The sequence below is a fragment of the Saimiri boliviensis genome, chromosome 4, assembly GCF_048565385.1.
Source record: "Saimiri boliviensis isolate mSaiBol1 chromosome 4, mSaiBol1.pri, whole genome shotgun sequence".
Classification (NCBI taxonomy): domain Eukaryota; kingdom Metazoa; phylum Chordata; class Mammalia; order Primates; family Cebidae; genus Saimiri; species Saimiri boliviensis.
In genome coordinates this window covers 52148285-52170642 of record NC_133452.1, presented here as the reverse complement: position 1 = coordinate 52170642, position 22358 = coordinate 52148285, and the positions used below count along the sequence as shown (strand labels likewise).

Sequence of the window (22358 nt, the reverse complement as noted above, 5' to 3'; positions counted from 1 at the left end):
CAGTATGCATTAAGTTTGCATATGTGTGGTTGTGGCTCCTGATTTTCATGCAGAATTACTTACTTTAATATAGCAAGCCCAGAGCCCTAAGCATCTTATTTTCTCATAATTGTCCTCTACTATTAAACCAAAGACATTACATTAAATATGTCTATATCTATTTCATCACAATAAAGATACTTGCATTTACATACCTTAACAGAGGATACACAGAAAAAGAAATTATTGTGGAATTCTTATTGCAAATCTTCACCTTTCTGAGGTATTTCACCTTGTATTCAAGATCAACATCAAATATTTGCAATCCATTTTGTGATTCTTTTAGTGCAAAATAGAGGTGCCTTGAAATCCAGTCAATTGTAATAACTGTGATTTCAGAAATCACTGAATCTCGGAAAAGCTTAGCAATAGGTAGAGAACACAGCCAAGAGGAGAGTGGTTATTTTTATTTGAAGACTTTTCTAAAATCACCCATATCACTTGTTTATTGTACTTCTCATTTGTAATCCCAAACCTCAGCTATCTGGATAGTGTGTCATTGTGACATGGGCCCTCTTCTCACATTTTTCCTAAATGATTTCAACTACCATGGCTTTAACTGCAATCTACAAACCAGTGCTACAAATTCATATCTTCAGACAACATCTTTAATGAGTTACTGATTCAAATATCAAACTGTCTACTGAACATCTCCATATGAATGATCCCAGGAAACAGACTTCATTACCCACCCCAAAAATCTCTTTTTCTCCTGCATTTTATGTTTTTATAGATTTTCAACGCCCACCCAAAGCTAATCCTGACAAATATGGTTCCTCCTTGAATTCTTCTTTTCATTACTAGCCAAAGTAAGTAAACTAGTCTGTCTCTCTCTTTTTTTTTTTTTTTTTTTTTTTTTTTTTGAGAGAGAGTCTGGCTCTAACACCCAGACTGGAGTGCAGTGGTGCAATCTTGGCTCACTGCAACCTTCATCTCCTGGTTTCAAATGATTCTCCTGTCTCAGCTTTGCAATAGCTGGGACTACAGGCGCACACCACCACGTCCAGCTAATTGTTGTATTTTTAGTAGAGACAGGGTTTCCCCATTTTGGCCAGGCTGGTCTTGAATTCCTGGCCTCCGGAGATCCCCCTACCTCAGCCTCCCAGTGTTGGGATTATAGGCATGAGTCACTGTACCCAGTTCGAACTAGCCCCATTATAAATGTCCAAATTTTCATCTCCTTTCTCACCTCATGCTCATCCCCTCATTCAGGCCTATAACATTTTCTACTAGATTTCTGTGACAGCCTCCTAATTGTCTCAGACTTAACCCTCTCCAAGTCACTATTCAAGCTGCTAACAGACAGGCCTTTCTAAAACACAACTTGACCATCTTAATGACCCACTAAATATCTTCCCTGGCTTGCTGTTAGCTTCTAGACTGACACCTGCTCTTTAGCACAGTAAAGCAGGTCCATTATGTTCAGGCTCCCCACTACCTCTCCAGCTTTCCCATTTCCTTTCACTCCACTCTCATCCAAACACTCCCTGGCTCTTTGTTTTCCTGTCCTTGTACCTGCCTTGCCTTCACCAGGGTCATCTTTTTTTCCAAGATATTTTTCCACTCTATCACCACCATGCCAACCTATACTACATGTTCATTCTCTGTGATTCCACCACATCCTGTTCTCAGCACAGCAATTATCTTAGTCTGTCTTTGCTCTCAGTTAACATTTAGTGAATGCCTACCACATGCCAGGGATTGTGCTAAATGCATTACATGGATTATCCTATTAAATCTTCATGAGAATCCCATGATGGGGTATTACTTAACCATAGAGATTAAATAACTTTCCAGTGATCATAAATCCAGCAAGTAGTAGAGCCCAAATTGAATTCTAGGTAGTCAAATCCTAAAACTCACTTTCTTAATCACTAGGCAATACCACCTCCCTAGTGTTAGACTACTACTAGTCCGGGTTTATTAAGAGCAAAGTCTATAAAATTTCCTTCTAATATCTCAGGCTCTAACACAGCATCCTAAACCCAGTAACTATTTGCTAACTGAGTGTTGAATGGCATTTCCCCAAGATGTACTCTGTATTCATTTGTGGCTAACGGATTATACAGTAGCTGTCCTTTTCATTCTAATCTTAATGACTAAAGCATTTTCTGCTCATTTTAATTACAGAGTAGTGTCATATGCAAATACTTCCTTTATTTCAAAAGAATTATGTAGTAAAATACCTCAGAGCTAGAACGATTATGCAAGTTCAGAAGAAAGAGTGAGTCCCCTTCAGCATAATATCCCATTTCATTATCAGCTGTGTAGCCCATAGCACTGATAACTCTTTCTGCTGAAAACATCCACACAACTTGATTTTGATCCATATCTAAAAAAGCGATCTTGTTATCAAGAAGAGTTATGAGGTAAGGAAATGATTTGATTTCTGAAAACAAAAAACATGTAGATAATATACATGAGAAAATTAACTTTAGTTTAGCAAAGTCTCTTGATTTAATATCAGGCAGTTTTGAAGTCCTTGGGCTCCCTTTGGTTCCTCTAATACATCTGTCACAGTGATGACCTTCTAGACTCTCTACCCCTAGGTTTCTTTAAACTTATTTTGGTGACGTTTTGGGGTCAAAAACATGTTTTTGATCTAAGATTTAGCTCAAAGACAGTGTTCATATCCCTAAAGATATCAATGGGCAAACACAAACACACACACACACACAGAGGCCTCTAAATTACTATTTGCATAGATTTTATAAAACAAATACCTGATGTTGTAGACTTTAAAATATCAGAAAATGGTCCTGGCCCTTTAGATGTAAAGGCCTGAACCTAAAGAAAAGAAAACAAAAACTGCGTTCAATAGTGTTCTCAGTGGCAACATGTAAGTTCTGAGACTGAGAGATTACTAAATGTTGCATTTCATACTCCCGATACACAACATTAATAGTTTTTAATAGTTATTTATATTAATATATAGCAATATAAATCATTAAGGAAAAATATTGCTCTATATTTATGTTGATAGATTTTTTATCTAGAAAAGTGCAAGAATCGAAACAAATCTGTCTTGCAAGAAAACTAATTTCCAAAAAATGTCTGGGAATTAAAAATACAGCAAGGATGGTGATGAATGTTTAATTAATTCAATTGTGATAATCATTACACAATGTATACATTTATCAACTCGTGTTGTACAGCTTGAATACATACAATATTGGTGGGAGTGAAAATGAGTTCAAACATAGTGGAAGACAGTGTGGCAATTCCTCAAGGATCTAGAAATAGAAATTCCATTTGACCCAGCAATCCCATTACTGGGTATATACCCAAAGGATTATAAATCATTCTATTATAAAGACACATGCACACGTACGTTCATTGCGGCACTCTTTGCAATAGCAAAGACCTGGAACCAACCCAAATGCCCATCAATGATAGACTGGATAAAGAAAATGTGGCACACATACACCCTGGAAAAAAATAATAAGTTCATGTCGTTTGCAGGGACATGGATGAATCTGGAAACCATAATTCTCAGCAAACTGACACAAGAACAGAAAACCAAACACCACATGTTCTCACTCATAGGTGGGTGTTGAACTATGAGAACACATGGACACAGGGAGGGGAACATCATACACTAAGGCTTGTTAGGGGATGTGGGGCTAGGGGAGGGACAGCAGGGATGGAGAGGTAGGGGAGGGATAACACTGGGAGAAATGCCTGATATAGATGATGGGGGGAATGGAGGCAGCAAGCCACCATGTCACATGTGTACCTGTGTAACAATGCTGCAAGTTCTGCACGTGTACTCCAGAATTTAAAGTATAATGAAAAAAATTTTCAATTACATATTTTTAAATACTATAAGGTTATTTTCAAAATTAAGTTATGTAGAACATTTAACAGAAATAAAACTGTATAAATTATGATAAACTTCCATTTTTCTTCAATTCAAGAAGATTAAAAACCTAATTTAGCACACTTTTTAAAAAGAGTAATTTTTGGAAATAATTAAATCTTACATTTGAAAATGATTGTGCATTTCAAACCAGTTTCACATACATTGTCTCTTTCAATCATCACAACTACTAAGAGTGGAAACTGGACCAGGATACTAATTAAGGTAAATAACTCATCCACAATGACATATGTAGAAATTGGCAAGTCTTCTGGGGTCTGTATACATTTTTCCCATTGAACCATGCCACATCCTGACAGTAAAGTTTATTTTTACTTTTTTAGATATTTTCTTTTACACAATAAATTATTTCCATTTCCAAATCTTGCCTATGTACGTTAGCCTGCAAAGAAAATTGATATCTATAACAGTGAACTCAAAATATAAAGCCTCAAGTGCTTTATCAGCAAAACATTGTATTATTTGTATTATATTCTTAGTATTAAAAACATTTTACTATACTTTATATATTATCCGTGTATGATTCATAATGGTGCATATATATAATAGTCTTCACTTTTGTACAGAACTGTGTTAAGTGAAACTCATACATATCCACATATATCACTTTGCATGGTTCCATGGTGACCAAAATTTGAAATTATATATATATAGAAAGGCACACTTAACCAGAATATTTATTTTACCAAAAAACTCCTAATTTTTACCAAATAGGAATATGTATTATCTTTAACTTTCATGTATAACATATTTGATTGGTATATGTAGACTTAACAAATCATCAAAATAATTATTAAATTAGAATTTTATGAAAAGAAAAGCCAAATCCCTAGGCAACTCAAATCTCCAAAACACTCCCCAAGATGTTATTTCCCCCCAAAAGAAATGGTGGAAAGCATTATGACACAGTGTTTTCTAGCCACACAGCTTTGGTATTTAACTGATACACTCAAGGACTTGACTTTTCCTTTACAGTATAAGGATTAAATGAGATAACAAATATAAAAGTACCTACTGTGGTGCATGGCCTATAGTGATCTTACTGATAAATAATGGTTTATAAAAATAACACGTGTACCCTAAATGTATGTACAACTACAATATGTATCAATAAAAAAATGCAAAAGTAATGTGTAACATAAAAAAATTAAATTGTGATGCAGCTTCAAAAACAAAAGCAAAAAGAAAGAGAATGAGTTACTTTGAATTTGCAAAGTTCTCTGAATGTGAGTAAGTTGTGAAAATGTCCTTTACCTCGCTCTCTACTTTTGCTTCCCACTTGACCTTTCTGATCACAGTATACCGAAACTATTGATAGGGTGGCAGAATTTTTAACCTGGTCCTTTAATTATTCTTCTGTTTGCACTATTCAGACCCTCATATCTTCCATTGTCTCTTTTCATACCTGGAAGGCAACAAAGCATCCAGGAGTCATGCCTTCAAGTTGAAAAGACATCACTGAGGGAGTGACATTGGCAGCAATCCAGTCTTCAAATGTTTTGTTAGTAATACTTTGACTGGATATTTTGTAGAAAATTTCAAATCTTGTTAACACCCCATTTTCATGCCTAGGTTTGTTCCACCTAAATTCCACCACAACTTCATTCTTGTTGCAGCATTTTCCACTTGGTAATACAAATATTCTGGAGTTCTCTGGTGCTGATGGAACTGAAAAGTAGAGGCACAGATAGAGCAGAAAAGAATGTAAGACTGACTTTTACCACTTATATGAGAGTGTAAACAACTTAACAGTATTTCTCATTCCAGACAGTTGCAGTATATTTATTACATTCTTAAAGATCTTCAGGAGAGAATATTCCATAGATTTCTTCAGGAACCCATCCTGCTAATTTCAGCACATCTGACTGACAGGCAGGACTTCTTATGTCAAATAAAATCCTTTCTACTACCACTTAAGCACAACTTTCTTCTCTGTGCCTTGTGTACATGGAAGGTCTGGTTTTCCCTATAAAATACAACATTCACTTTCATTCTGACAGAGTGATTTCAGTGAGGGTGAAAATGTTATCATCGGGATGAATGGCAGTAAGTCCAAACAGCCTTCAGCCAGTTCAGGGTGTAAAACACAGCATGCATCAGAGACCTAGGCCCTGTCACTCTGAAGTCCCTAGGAAGCAGAAAGTTTAAGGGGAGGCTGATAGTACCCCAAGAGTCAGGTTTGGGAGTATTCATTTATTCTAGAGGCAAACCAAGCAATTTGGTATCTCTCAGTCCTTTAATCAAGAGAAATGTCTCTGTCTGATTTCTAAGTCATTCTCTCTAGATGGCCCTCTCCTCTCTTAGGACTCCTCCACAAAGTCTTCACTCCCTCCTGCATTCCAATCACATTTCTTTTTAATGTTTAACACTCACGCTATTATTCAATCTCCAAGCCTTCTTACATTGGGCTTCTCTTCTCACATGGGATACCGTTCCTTGCTCCATCTTTCAGGGTGCACTAGTTTCCATTTCCCAAAGGCATCTTATCTCTTAAGAATGCCTGAGGCAGCTTGATATAGGTGAAGGTTTCATAGGTTTTTCTACTCACTCTATGCCACTGCTGCTCACGTATAACTCTCTAGTATCTATTATCATTTGCTGTGCATGAGTTTATCTCCCCCGTGTTTCATGAGCTCCATTAGAGAAAGCATCTCTTCTTACTCCTTGTTAAATCCTCCCAAATGTAGTATAGAACTGGCACACAGTAAGTGGTTAATAAAGGTTGGTCAATTTGGATAATTTCCTGGCTGTATTGTAAATTTCCTGAAGGCAAAGGCCAAATCTTGTCATCCTTTCTTATTGCCTCCAATATCCAGCAGAGAGCTGTTGGCTCTTGCTCCCACCAAATCCCCTGATGGATGCACTCAAGTCCATTTCCACAGAACAATTCAACCAAGCTGATATTCCAAGGAAATCTCAAGCAGAATGTTCTGGGATCCAATGCTAACTGCTCCAGAACCTGTCCAGGCCCCACTATGTCCCTGTTGTGTGATTCGTAGATGAATATTGTTGAAATCATCCTAATAGTAAAAAATGCAATGGTGAATGGATATCTATATTTATCAAGCTCTTCTACCTGCCAAATCCTGTATTAGCTTTACATAAATTAAATAAATCATACTATCATTTACCAACATTTGTAAAAATGACTGAATGGAGATTTGATGAAACTGTAGTGAAAAGTCCAGATTAAGTCCCAGCCCAGTCACTTAGTAACTATTCTATTTAAGCAACTGCTGGGCCTTCGTTTTCTTTCTTGCATAATCAAGATAACAAGACTTTCCCACCCACCTCAGAGCTATGTGAGGATCAAATGAAATGATGTTTCTGACACGTGATAGGTATGTAGTAAATGTTTAATAATGGAGTGATACATAAAAATGTGCTTTGCACACTTTAAGGTGATACATACATGTAACAATATGGCTAGTATCCTTTTTAAAATATCTTTTCCCCCCAACATTAAATTTAGATATCAGTTATTCACCCACGGAAGATTCTGAGTTACCATCCATAAGAACAGTCTGCCTTCCAAAAAAAACTGTCTCTGCCCTTAAATTACCATTTTTCTTATGAAGAATTTTACAAATTACCTGAAATATGCATCTGCATCTTCTACATCACTACAATCAAATGAAATGGCTGTTAAAAAATCTTTGAACTATTGTTTTTGAATAAATTATGCAGATTTATGTTAATAGAGCTATTCTAATCTCCAAAAAGTCATTGAAAGGATATTGAATCTAAACACATCTAAAAAACTGAAAGTTATTTTTAAGTACCAACTTTCTATTCCAGATCATGAAAAGTGAGATTCTGCTTTTTTTAAAAAGAGGGATTTTTAACCTCTGTACCTGTTTCAGGTGCTCGAAGTGACAGAGATGTTTTGGGGCCCTTTCCCCAATAGGTATAAGGAGTGACAGAAAGATTAAATGAGGCATAGGGTTCCAGTCCTTCCACAGTAAATACAGGTGAAGACTGTTGTTCACTAGTCAGGAACTAAAATATAAACACAAAACATTATTTTCTCAGGGAGAGAATTCTAAAATCTTTCATTCCTTATTACCTAAAATCTCCAAACTTTGGTTCACATGTAAAATCAAAACTTGCAATTGAGGAAATGCTAAGCTTGGCAAGTTCCATGTTGTGCCACACAGACCAGTTAAAGTGTATCCAGCACAGCAGTTAGTACCAATCAGTCGGAGACTGGCTGTAAACAAGTTTTCTGGGGAATAATCTTAATAACCAAATGCTATGAAAATGGCAAAGAATACGGGCTTGGCTAAGTCAAGATGGTACAGGTCAGTGTGGGCAGGGCTGACACAGATGGTACAGTCTGTTTGTAAAATGAAAATTACTAGAACCAACACCATACCTTAGATTGAGCACTAAATTCTACACTGTAGAAAACTACACCCCAGTCTACTGCAGGAGGACCATGCCACCGAATATGAAAACTTGAAGCATTTCCTTCGATCCTAAATGAAGACTCTTGAACAGAATCTGGAATAACCTTAGGAGTAAAGGAAAAGTTCCCTACAGGATGAAAGAAAAAAAAAATAGAAGAAAAAAATTGGGGATTATTGATCAATATAAAAATCATAGAAAATCAATAGAAATTGCTAATAATTAGAACTGAAACAAAATTTTCCTTTAACATATCCTGAAAAAAATTATCTTTTTCTGACTTTTTCAGTCTATAAATTTGGGTTAAGATTAAACTCACTGCAAGCAAACCAAATGAAAGTAAAACCTTGTTCCTCTTAAAACTTAATTGTTAAGAAAAAAAAAATCCCAACCTAAACATTTATTTAACAGAAGGTATAATGGAGTAGAGTAGGAAGGAATAAAATACTGTACCTGGCAGAGGCTTAAGGGATGTCTGAATAATTGTGAAATGATTAAATTTGGCTGGTTCCAAAACAGAGACACTGGTTCTCTGACCTATTTCCTGAGTTGTGATAATCCTTAGGCCGTTGATCCAGAACAGACGACCACTATAGTACATCAGTGCATTCTGGGAAATTTCAGAAGTACTCCAGGCTGCAAATTCTGTGATGGTGGTATCCTCAGCACTGCTAAAACATAACACCAATTAGTGTGTGTTTCTGGAGTGGTGGAAGGGCTGGTCCATCCAAGTACTCATGAGAATACGTGTTTGTGAGTATGTGTGCACACTTGTGTACATTACTTTCTAACAATTACTGTCATTTTTTTTTGTTTCATATTAAGTTGAGCTTTTATTTCAAAATTTTTGAAGTAGTAGACCTAAAGTAAATTTTTTGAGAGCTTTTATTGTTTCTTTGAGATGGAGTCTCACTGTTGCCCAGGCTAGAGTACAGTGGCACAATCTCAACTCACTGCAACCTCTGCCTTGCAGGTTCAAGTGATTCTCCTGCCTCAGCCTCTCAAGTAGCTGGGATTACACACACATGCCACTATGCCTAACTAATTTTTTATATTTTTAGTTGAGATGGGGTTTCACCATGCTGGTGCTGGTCTCGAACTCCTAACCTCAAGTGATCAGCCCGCCTCAGCTTCCCAAAGTGCTGGAATCACAAGCATGAGCCACTGCGCTCCTCTCTGGGGGCTTTTCTTATTAATATGATGTTGCAATATCAAGAGTGTTTAGATAGGTTGCAGCTTTCTAAAAAATACTTGTGATTTTGGTAATACTCTACAACAAAGGCACAACCTGGATTCTCATTACTTCATTAGTTGAGAGATTGTATCTTTGGTTTATTCTATGTGCTCCTACAACACTAGCATTAGCATAAGAAAGACACAAGGCAAGGTTCTTACAGGACCTGGAAATAAGGCAATCATCCAGAAATGAAACCCATAAAAACCAATGGCTGAAGCATAAATTTGCCATCTGTACACAAGGTTAAAAGTTAGCTGGTAGACATGAAGCAGAAGGGCTTTGGGACCAAGCAATGCAATAAATCATGATGGAGACAGCAAATTAGGATTCAGATACTTGTTTATTTATTTATGTATTTATTTGTTTTTGAGACAGAGTTTTGCTTTTTTGTCACCCAGGCTGGAGTGCAATGGCGCGATCTCAGCTCACTGCAACCTCTGCCTCTCAGGTTCAAGTGATTCTCCTGCCTCAACCTCCCAAGTAGCTGGGATTACAGGTGTGTGTCACCACGCCCAGCTAATTTTTGTATTTTTAATAGAGACAGGGTTTCACCATGTTGGTCACGCTGGTGTTGAACTCCTGACCTCCAGAGATTCACTGGCCTCAGCCTCCCAAAGTGCTGGGATTGCAGATGTGAGCCACCACTCCTGGCCAGGATTCAGGTACATGTTACTTTAAAAAGGAAGCCTACTGCATTGAGGAATTTTTTTAAAAGGGCACAGCGAAAGAGCAAGAACTTGCAAGCATTTATCCAGAATTGACAGGAATGACAGTTCTTAAATGTGGTAGCCATAAGGACTCCAGTCCCTAGCTAGACACACAGAGTAACTCTGTTGTGAGCTGAGTTCATCACTGCTCTGACACTGCCCTAGGTGGGCATCCTTCCATTCTGTCCAACAATCCTCACTCAGACTCCTTATTCTTAAAGCAACCACCATGCATGTAACCCAGTTCACATGATGCCAAGAAGGCATGGCCTGCATGTCTACATGACTATTTTCATTTCTGAATAAGACTAGGCCCCACTGTGAAGTAATGAGTTTGCAATGTAGGGGATTCTTCAGAAACAAACAGAACTACATGGAACCCCTGCTTAGCCAATTATTAAATGATTGACTTGAGGCAAATAACTTAGCCTCTCATTGAACCATCTATAAAATGTGGGTATAGCACTAACAAATCTAATCTGGGTGAAGCTTTGGATGAAGCTGAACACATTTCATCGTGGTTTTCTCAAGAAATAAAAAGATGGATTTTTAACAAATCAATTCCATGACCCCACCACCCCGCCAGGCATAACAAGATGAATGGGAAAATCAATCCAGCAAGCATGGTCTCTTGAATGGTTTCTCCTCATTGAACCATGTCTTCCTCCTACTCTTGGTTAGTCATCTGATTTACCTGCCATTTATTATTTTAGCCTGCTGGGTCATTCACTTTATACTGTTCACAACTGTCATTTCAATGTGCTTATCAGTTTCTATAGTTTGATCAAGATGCTCCTTTTCAAACTAGAAAATACAAGTAAAAATTATTGTTTTTGTGTTTCAAGGTTTATCTTCCTTCAATGGAAGAAAATTTTGCAATTATTTTTCCTTGAAAAATCTGCTTGGTTGTTTCTAAAATTATAACACTTGTTTGGTACTCAAAATCTCTGACAAAGCAAACTAAAACATAAAGTAGGGAAAGGATACCCTATTCAACAAATAATGCTGGGATAGTTTGGCAAGCCACATGCAGAAAATTCTCATCTCTGACTTTATACAAAATTTTCAGCTCTCGCCTTATACAATAATCAACTCAAGATGGATCAAAGACTCAAACCTAAGACCTGAAACCTTAACAATTCTAGAAGATAACATCAAAGAAACCCTTCTAGCCATTGGCTTAGGCAAAGACTTCATGACAAAGAACCCAAAAGCAAATGCAACAAAAACAAAGATAAATAGATGGGACTTAATTAAACTAAATGCTTCTGTGCAGCAAAAGAAATAATCAGCAGAGTAAACAGACAACCCACAGAGTGGGAGAAAATATTCACAAACTATACATCTGACAAGGGAAATATCCAGAATCTACAAGGAACTGAAACAAATCAACAAGAAAAAAACAAACCATCTCATCATAAAGTGAGCTAAGGACATGAATAGACAATTCTCAAAAAAAGATATACAAATGGCCAAGAAACATATGAAAAAATGCTCAGCATCACTAATTATCAGAGAAATGCACATCAAAACCACAATGCAATACCACCTTACTCCTGAAAAAATGGCCATAATCAAAAAATTAAAAAAAAAAAATAGATGTTGACATAGATGTGGTCAAAAGGCAACACTCTGACACTGCTGGTAGGGATGTAAACTAGTGCAACCACTATGGAAAACAGTGTGAAAATTCCTTCAAGAACTAAAAGTAGATCTACCATTTGATCCAGCAATCCCACTACTGAGTATCCCACCTGGGGAAAAGAAGTCACTATATGAAAAAGATACACGCATGTGAATGTTTATAGCAGCACAATTGCAAAAATATAGAACCAGCCCAAATGCCCATTAATGAGTGACTTTTAAAAATGAGTTACTTTTAAATATATATAATGAGTGGCTTTTAAACATATATATATATATATATTTATATATATATATATATATATATAAGCAAAAGAAAGCTGGTGTGGCCACACTAATATCAGACAAAGGAATCTTTAAGATAAAGAATACTAGCATAGATGAATAGAAGTATTTTGTAATAATAAAAAGGCAATATAATCAAGTATATAGATAACCAATAACTAAATATAAAGCACCCAAATGCATTAACCAAAAAGAACTATAGACAAATCTACAATCATAGTTGGAGACATACCAAAATTTGTTAAATACAACTAATATAGACCTTAAAAGAAACTCATAGTTTTAAATGCCAGCGAGTGGAATCATATAAAAACAATGACCTCTCTTTTCACCCTAAAAAGCTAGAAAAAGAACAGAAAATTACATCTAAAATCAATAGAAAAGGAAAAATAATAAAAATAAGATTGGAAATTAATGAAATCAAAATTTGACAAAATAGAAAAAAAATCAACAATACCAGAAACAGATTATTTGAAAAGATGAATAAATCTGATAAACATTTAGCAGGAGTGATCAAGATAAAAATGTACCAATAGCAGAAGTATAAAAGAATATCACTATAGACCCTACAGGTCTTAAAATGATAATAAGATGATATTATTAAATTTGACAACTCATGCAAAATGACAAATTCTTGAAAACATGAATTACCAAAACTGGAAATAAAAATAAATATCCTTAATCCTTAAAAGATATCGAATTTGTAATCAAACAATTTTCCACAAAGAAGACTTCAGATCTAAATGAATTCACTTGTGAATTTTATCAAAACTAAAGAAGAATTAATAGCAATTCTATACAAATGCTTTCAAAAAACTGAGGAGAGAATGCTTCCTAAGTCATTTTTAAGACTCACTCTTATTAAAATATTCTAGAAGAATCTGCTAGGACATATAAATGAGGTTAATAATGTATAAGACACAAAGTCAATATACAAAAAGCAGCTGTATTTTCCCACACTACTAATGAACATTTAGAAAATGGAATTTTTTTAAAATAACATCTATAAAGCATCAAAAAAATAGATACCTAGCCATTACCCTAATAAAATACATGTTAGGCATCTACACTAAAAACTATAAAACACTGCTAAGAGAAATTAAAGAAAATCTAAATAAATGAAAGAGAGACACCATTTTCATTGATTAGAAGATTCAATATTTTAAGATATTCATTCTCCCTAAACTGAAAAGAAATCAAAATTCCAGCAGGATTTATTCTAGAAATTAGTGAGATGATTTTAAAATCTATTTGGAAAGGCAAAAGATTAAGAATAGCCAAAGTAAAAATATTGGAAAAGAAAAGCAAAGTTGGAGGACTGAATCTTGCCTATCTTTAAGTTTTTCTCTAAATTTCTCTAATAATCAGGACAATATAGTACTGGCAAAAATAACAGACAAATATATCAAAGGAACAGAATAGAGAGTCAATTAATAGACCCAGACACACACAGTCAAATTATTTTCAATAAAGGTCCTAAAGCAATTAAATAAAGAAAGAGAAAATCTCTTCAGCAAATGGTGCTAGAACAACTGGATATCCTTACAGAAAGGAAAAAAAGAAATCTTTAATGCATATCTCAGACCATACCCCAAAATAAATTTAAGATGAATCATACATCTAATCATGAAAGCTAAAACAATAAAACTTCTAGAAAAAATACAATGTAAAATCTTTGCAACCTTGGGATAGGCTAAGATTTCTTACAGAAAACACAGAAAGGATAGAATGTAGAAAACGCAGAAATTTGACTTAATCAAAAATGAAATTCTGCTTATCAACGCACACCACCAAGAAAATAAGCAGATAAACTAAACACTGAGAGAAAATATTCACAACACATATTTTGACAAAGTACTTATATACAGAACAACTCAATAACAAAAAGGCAACTCATTTAAAAAGGAGAAAAATACTTAAACAGGCACATCATAAAAGAGGATATATAAATGGCCAATAACAAAAGAAAAAGTGATCAATATTGATAGTCATCAGGGAAGTGCTAATTAAAATCACAATATTTACTGCTCCACATACCAAAGAATGGTGAATATAAAAACAATTGCCAAAGCCAACTGTTGGGAGGATATGGAAGAACCACAATTTTCATACATTTTTATGGAAATATAAAATGGCACAAACATTTCGAAAAATTGTTTGGCAATGACTTAAGAATATAAACATCTATCTACCTTGTCATCCAACAATTCTACTCCTAGGTATTTATCCAAGTATATATCCACAAAAAGCCTTGTATACAAATACTCAGTTTTATGCATGATAATCAAAATTAGGAAGCAATTAAAATCTCCATCAAGATATGCATAGAATGGATACACAGACAGTGGTATCTTCACACAATGGAATACTACTCAGCAATAAAAAGGAAAAACTACCAACATAATGTGGATATATCACAGAAGATTTTATGCCAAGTAAAAGAAGCCAGACACAAAAAATTCATATTTCTGGATGGGGGCAGAGTGACTGGGAAAGGGCACAGGAATTTTTGGTAATGATGGATACTTTCTATGTCTCAAAATGCATTTGTCTAAACTGATGTAATGGAACACTTAAGATCTGAACATTTCACATTATTTATATTATAACTAATTTTTAAAACAAAAGTGTAAATTTTGTTTTTAAAGTATCTGACAATGATAATGTTGAAGATGTAGAGATACTGACAAGAGCAGGACAGGGGGATATGTTTGAGGATGCAGATCAAGGAGATAATTCATGTGGTCCCTTTCACTCTCTGGTTTTTATTTAAGACATCACAGAAAGAGTTCTGCCTTCATTCCATAACGTATACCCTATTTTGTGAAGGAGCAAAAAAGCTTATCCATACACTTCTGGGCTCTTGAGCGGCATTCTCCTGAGTGTCTATTCTGTACTCTCTTCATACTTCATCACAGCACTTGCCATATTCTGTTATAACTAGCTGTTTATAAACCTCTTTCCCCTACAAGCCCAATGCCTGCAACACAGTGGATAACAAGAAATGTTTACTGAAAGAATAAATGAATTTTCATGCATTATCATTTATGACTTAGGGACAAGTTTTCTTCTCAATCAAATGCCTTTGAGGGACCCTACTTACCTCTGTCCCCGAAGAACAGCTGTGTACAGGTGAATACATTGACTGTCTTGAACCAGCCAATACAGGAGCCCATCACTGAGATCTAAAGTTAGAGCAGTTACCTAAAGAGAAAGTCAGGTAAGAAAATAAACCAAATACGTGTTTTAAGCATATCTTTGTGAACAGGTCACACTTAAGCTATAGATATCTCATTAACATCCTCTTTGAAATAATAAATTCAGTAATTTTTACTTTTTTCTGAATATAAAAGTTATATGATTATGCTTATGTTATACTATGTTATTTGGATATAAACACTGGTGTCCTAAAATTGCACAAAAAGGCAATAAGTATATTATTCACTTTTATGTACTTAGCTCTAGTAATTATCAAAGTATGATTCTCAGACCTGCAGCAACAGCATCACCTGGAAACTTGGAACACATACAAATTATCAATCACACGCCAGAGCTACTGAATCTGAAATGCTGATCCTGTGTCAAGCTTGCCTAAAGACCGTGATAACTCTGGCCTCTTTAGCAACATAAGCCAGTGAATTTTGTTATTGTTTAAACCTGTTATCAAACATAGCTGCATATTGGAATGATCTGTGTAGTTTTTAAACATCTCTATTCCCAGGCTGCACTCTATTATATTATGATTGCTGGGGATGGAACCTGACTCCAGTATGTTTTAAAACTTCCCAGGTAATCCCAACATGCCACCAATGGTTTAAACTATTTTGAATTGTGTTTTCTATTAATTGCAACCCAAAACATTCTCATACACTTTAAAAAGATCATACACACAGGATGTTTATATTAAACTTGAATAGTAATGTGTGTATAAAGTCCTATTTCCAGATGACATATGAGAACTACTTCTTACTACTTTTTACTTTCTTGTTGCAATGTGTATCTTAATTTTACATCCAGTTTTCTGGGTGAGGCCTGAGGAAAGGCTGCTTTTCCTATAACATAGAATATATGAGATAGACGTTACTATCCAAAGATTCTGTTTTAGCTTTCTTTGGCTTTACAAATATTGCTAAGATTGCCAGTAACCTGATGTCAGAGCAGTGGAATCTCCCTATAATATGCCTAGAGGCTGTGAAGTATCCCCAATAGAATTAAAGTTGACGACTACATCTTTAGCAAGATGCAACAGCATTTGAACAAAAATGATGAGCCAGTGAAAAAATGTGAAAAGACTTCAATAAGGTATCTAAGAACCAAAAGTTCTTCCTGACAAGTTACTCTGCTACAAAGAAGCAGTTGTAAGGTACATGGTGGCAAAAACCCTTCAGTTGTCATATAAATCACAGCCTTCTATCTTCAGGAAAATTCAACCAACTTATTCTCCAGAAGGTAAAAATCTATTCTGGCAATTTCCAGCCTTTTAGGAGTTGAATTATGTCCTTGCTCCATATTAAGAAAGATTTATTGTTTTTTTTTTCAATAAATCTTTTTTTAAAAAAAGGTTAATCTTGTTTGGTTATTTACAATGAGATGCACTAGAGTTTCTACATTACAAATTAAGTCTACTTTATCTATTTTTAAAAGATTCTACAATTTTTTTTTTTTGCTGGAATATAACAAACTATTCAAATTTTAAGTGAAATTTAGGTGTTGGGTCATCATCCCATTTTTCTGCAGCAGTCAGCAGCTTCATATTTAAACAGTCAGAGGGTGTTCCAAACCTTATATACAAACCTTTCTGATCTAAGCTAAAACCTTCAGGTTAAATTTTAATCTATGGTAAAATGTACCATATGCTGTGAGTTCAGCTCATCAGATGTGGCAAAAGATATCTTTTTACCTTAGAAGAATATCTTACTTTGTTCATTCTTTTTTTATCACACAAATAATTGGGACTTTCTATAAATAATTGGCTATTTCATTATATCTGCTGATTGCAAAATATATTATTACTGCATAATAAATCTGTACATGATATAAGTGAACAAGAGACAAATGGAGAGCTTTGCTGGTTGCAAAATGCATTGCCTTCAAAACAGCCACTGGCACAAATGGAGTCAGATAGATTAGATATCAAACCATGGAACCACAACACAGATTTCCAAAAGCAACAACAGCACTTGACAATCTGGTAGAGGATTTGGAGAGAAGTTTTGTTTTTGTTTGTTTGTTTGTTTCTTAATTTCCATTCTTTTGCTTTTAATATATGTATATTTTTAATTTCAGTAGCTTTTGGGGTATAGGTAGCTTTTGGTTACATGGATCAATGTACAGCAGTAAAGGTTGAGATTTTAGTGCACCAGTCATTTGAGTAGCGTAAAATGTGCCCAATGTAATGAAGCATTTTTTAATCCCTCATCCAACTTCCACCCTTCCTCCTGTGTCTCCAAAGTCTATTGTATCACACTGTATGCTTTTGCATACCCATGTCTTAGCTCTCACTTGTAAGTCAGAACTTACAGTATTTGGTTTGCCATTCCTGAGTTACTCTAATTAGAATAATGGCTTCCAGCTCCACCCAAGTTGCTGCATTATTTCCTTCTTTTTTATGGCTGAGTGGTATTCCATGGTGTAATTATACCACATTTCCTTTATCCACTCATCAGTTGATGGATACTCAAGTTGGTTCCCTATCTTTGCACTTGCAAATTGTGCTGCCATAAACATATATGTGTAGGTGTCTTTTTGACATGACTTCCTTTCCTTTGGGGAGATACCCAGTAGTGGGATTGCTGGATCGAATGGAAGAAATACTGTTAGTTCTTTAAGAAATCTCTTCACTGTTTTCCATAGAGGTTGTATTAATTTATATTCCCATCAGCAGTGTATAAGCATTTGGAGTGGGGATTTAAAGAGGAGTAAGAAGGATGAATTTCCCCCAAACATGCTGAGAAGTTGAATGACTCACTCATTTATAAGAAAGTCCCAAGGTCACTCCAGAGCTTTTTCCTGGTTGGTGAGAGTTCTCAAACAACCATATCAGAACACTGGGAAGATTATACAAAGTCCCTGAGGTGGAGAAGTTACTCTAGAGATAATATTATCAATATGTTTTTACAAAAATGAAAATGCTTTTTCCTAACAATTATATTTGAGAAACAAAAATATGTTTTCTTGGTATTCAGATTCAAGTGACTCCAAGATAGAATTAAGGGACCTTTTTATTATTTGACAAGAATGATTAATCTATGGATATAGTGCATAAATTTCTCTCTCTTTTAAATGTCTGTGTTATAATCCATGTAATGCAAATCATGATCTGTAAGTATCCTGGGAAATTTAAGGCCCATATATGTTATTGGAATTGGAGATTAAGTGACTCAACGATTAGTTCATATGTATATAAATATGTAGATATTTTAAAAATTATCTGGTAATCTGTATTATGTATATTTTAACTCTGCAGAAAAAAATGACTTAAAATCAGAAAAAATAAGAAAATTTTAAAAGATGTATTAGGTAGAAGTAGTGTGAATAATTTATTTATTCTTAATGCATTTCTGCAATTTTCAAGTTTTCTACAATAGAACTATGTCACTATTGTAATCGGAAAAAAATACCTAGTGGGTAAACAGGTTCAAGAAAAATAGGTATTGCTTGCAGAAGCTGAAGAAGTAAAAATAACATTTGCTTTAGAAACATTCCTACATCAAGCATATTTTGCAGGTTGAGTAATAATAATTACTGAGCATGTACATTGTACCTGGAACTATTCCCACTCCTTCTCATGAATTATCTCATATAATCTTTATAACAATCCTAAAAGTAGAATAATAGTTAATAGTTCCATTTTTCAGATAAGGAAAGAGATACAGAGAAGTCAAATAATTTGCCTAGGTTTTTAGAAACAGTTTTTAGAACAGTCAGTACCCAAAACTGATTGAAAATAGTAAAATGCCTAATCACCACCTGATTCGAAGCTCTAAAATATTCAACAGAAGTCCTTAAGACTATACAAACAGTAATAAATTAAAATGTTTTTAAGTTGGGTTCACTCAAAATAAAGCAAACTGAAAAAATCCTCATAGTGTATTTGAACTTACATAATCAATTATGACCATCAAATAAGGCTTTTTGTTTGTTTGTTTTTCAAATAAAAGAAATCTTTGTTATACCAAGGTCTTACCAACACAGTATTTTTTTAGAAGTCTGCCTTAACTACTCACAATAAGCAAGAGACAGTATTATCATAACTATAGAGTTATATAGTATTACTAAATGGTCAGATCTTTTCATTTGTCACCTTTTTTTCAGAGAACCAAGGCTGTGCCTGTAGTATAAGGGAACTTTCCCCATTTAGTCTGGTGCTTTCCACTGAATAGAGTGTGGTCCAGTAGAGATATCCACCAACTGAATCCACAACCATGTCATTCACCAACAGCTTCACATGGGTCACAATGTCTGTGTGTCCTGTCAACATAGACTGCCTTTGTATCTAAAAAGCATAATTGTATGGTCAGTTAATGGCTTTCAAGTGATATTGTTATTTCTAAATAGTTTATTGCAATCATTAATAAATTGCTTGATTAATCCATTCATTCAACCACAAATAGTTATTGGAACTATATGCTGAGTAGTGTTAAGTCTTGGAAACACAGCAACAAGCAAATAGGCATGGCACCTGCCCTAATGGGGCTTATCTCTTTACATGCCTCCAAAGAGAAGGGAAGTAAATTTATTTTGCATAAAAATGACTGCTATTCCTAATTATATGTGCAGACAATGTAAACACTGCTAGATAAGAATACATTTGATTAGACTCCCAAAAAAAGATGTATATGTCCTTATAAATGATGACAGCTCTCCTGCTCTTCTCTATCAGTATAGTTCCCTAATATTTCATTACTGAGTACCAATAATGTGCCGGGCACTGTACTTCTTTTATATTTAAAATATAAACTCCTGTAGTCTTCACATTAAACTAGGAAAGGATTTCTATTCCCTATTTTTTCACAGGTAAAGTGGGTTAAAGTTAAACAATTTGTCCTGGAGTTAAACACTTTTATCAGAAATTTTTAAAAATACTTAAAACTGGTTTTTATGCCCACTCTTACATTTCCTTTTTCAAAAGTATTTTTAAACTAACTCATTTGAGGTAGCATTCTCTGACTAACCCCACTCAATTTCATTCTACTTGCACATCTTTGGCACTTATGAATTCAGATTATACCATATTGCTTTGTCTCTAAATACATTGCTTCATATGCTTCTTTATTTCATGTATGTATTTTGTCTCATCAGAAGAGCAGGGACAACTGATGATGGCTGCACAACACTGGAAATGACAAAAAATCTCTGAACTCTACACAATAAAGGACATGTTGGCTATTTATTTTATATTCACCTACTTTGCCTTCTTTCAAGGCTTTCAACACATTGGTGGTAGACAAATGATTGCTGGACAAATAAATGAATGGACAGCAAGCACTTTCCTGATTAAAAATGATTTCAATACCACATTTCTTGATCTGTGAAGCCAATGTTCTTGGCACTAACCATCAGCTTTCTCTTCAAAGTATATCACTCCACAGGTGTGCTGGATGTCTTTATTTTGCCTCTAGGTCTAATCTCCACGCTACTCCATCCTACTCAGTGCCCCACAAGAGGACGACATCTGTGGACTTCATCTGCTAGGCTGATGGGTTGTTGTCTGGCTTCTGGTGAGGTTCAGCCAATGGAAGCACTGGCAGATCAGAGGGCAGGGGGAAAGAGGGGTAAGGGTTCTTATTCCTTTAGCTGTCTCCTTGCCAAACCATGCATCTCGATAGCGGCTGGCTTCTGTGCCTAAAGTCACAGTTCATATCAGATACTCTCCTATAGTCACAGCCATCACCAGATTTTTCCACTTCTTCCTCTGGCCACTTCAAACCTAGACTTATATCTTCACACACTTGCAAACCGTGAGGATGTTTCATCATCATTTGTTCATTTTCCCTAGACTTTGAAAATGTCTCTTTATTTAGTTTCCTTGAATAACTTTGGAGCATGCCATGTTCCTGCCAAGACACCAACCCTCAGGTGAGCATGTTTATGTATTTATTTTAAACTGTTCTTGGGGAAAAAAAGAACTAGTTCAACAAATGGTGATAACAAATTTAATTTACACAAAAACCCATTTTAAAAGGGATATGGGGCCAGGTGTGGTGACTCATGCCTGTAATCCCAGCACGGTGGGACATGGAAGCAGGCAGATCACTTGAGGTCAGGAGTTCAAGACCAGTTTGGCCAACATGTTGAAACCCTGTCTCCACTGAAAATACAAAAACTATTCAGGCGTGGTGACACATGCCTGCAATCCCAGTTACTTGGGAGGCAGAGTTTGCACTGAGCTGAGATCACGCCACTGCACTCCAGCCTGGGTGGTAGGGTAAAACTATGTCTCAAAAAAATATATATTCTTAAATGAGTTGGTTAAAGATAAACATGAAATAGATAATAACACAAGTGGTACACAAATATTTTTTTAAATGAAATTGGTTTGCAAGTCGCTGAAGTAAGTATTGTTCTAGAGCATCCAGAATGCCATGTTTTAACTCACCACATTTGTCTTTCCAGCCCAGTAGAGAAAGTGGCCCAGCCACTCGAAAGCTAAAGCCCCTGCTCCTGCAATGCTGGGTAGGCGATAATTCTCTGAGATATCTGTCCCATTCAGCAGCCACACAAAAACATCACCTTTCGTGTCACTGTAGTAGAGGCTGTTGTTATACCAATCCATGTCTCAAAACAAAGTGAATTATTAGCAGTTAATTTTCACACATACCAACAAAAACATGCTGAGTCAATAAATCACATCTGCACCTCAACATAATTTTAAAGAACACACTGATATATATTCACTAGAACTTTAAGGATCTGTCAAGAATACTTCAGTAATGTTATCCCAAAATCTTAACTCCTGGAACTGGGCAGAACAACTAATACACATCAAGCATCTCCTATTTGCCAAATATTGTCCCAGGCACTTTGCAGATCTCACTTAATTCCCAAAATAAAGTTATAAAGTAGGAATTATCTCCATTTGAGATGGTAAACCTGAGACAAGGTGAGAGCATGTGTTCTGCCTGAGGGCTCACACATATATTGAGACGGAGCCCAGACT

General features: G+C 35.3%; 1 protein-coding gene across 7 annotated transcripts in view; it reads right to left on the bottom strand.

Moving 5' to 3' along the window:
* ROS1 (ROS proto-oncogene 1, receptor tyrosine kinase) overlaps nucleotides 1-22358 on the bottom strand; it is a 128755-nt gene that overhangs the window by 68554 nt on the left and 37843 nt on the right. For 5 of the 7 annotated variants that reach the window (XR_012517199.1, XM_039467903.2, XM_039467904.2 and 2 more), the window contains 10 exons: nucleotides 21798-21976; nucleotides 19503-19694; nucleotides 15303-15403; nucleotides 8780-8997; nucleotides 8295-8455; nucleotides 7774-7918; nucleotides 5325-5587; nucleotides 2763-2826; nucleotides 2226-2428; nucleotides 195-400 (listed from right to left, as the gene is read on the bottom strand). Coding sequence is in view for 6 of the 7 variants with exons in the window: in XM_039467903.2 (XP_039323837.2) it covers nucleotides 195-400; nucleotides 2226-2428; nucleotides 2763-2826; nucleotides 5325-5587; nucleotides 7774-7918; nucleotides 8295-8455; nucleotides 8780-8997; nucleotides 15303-15403; nucleotides 19503-19694; nucleotides 21798-21976 (1732 nt within the window). In the remaining variant the exon portion in view is untranslated. The remainder of the gene's footprint in view (nucleotides 1-194; nucleotides 401-2225; nucleotides 2429-2762; nucleotides 2827-5324; nucleotides 5588-7773; nucleotides 7919-8294; nucleotides 8456-8779; nucleotides 8998-15302; nucleotides 15404-19502; nucleotides 19695-21797; nucleotides 21977-22358) is intronic. The other 2 variants (XM_010349304.3, XM_039467902.2) reach the window with 1 other exon arrangement.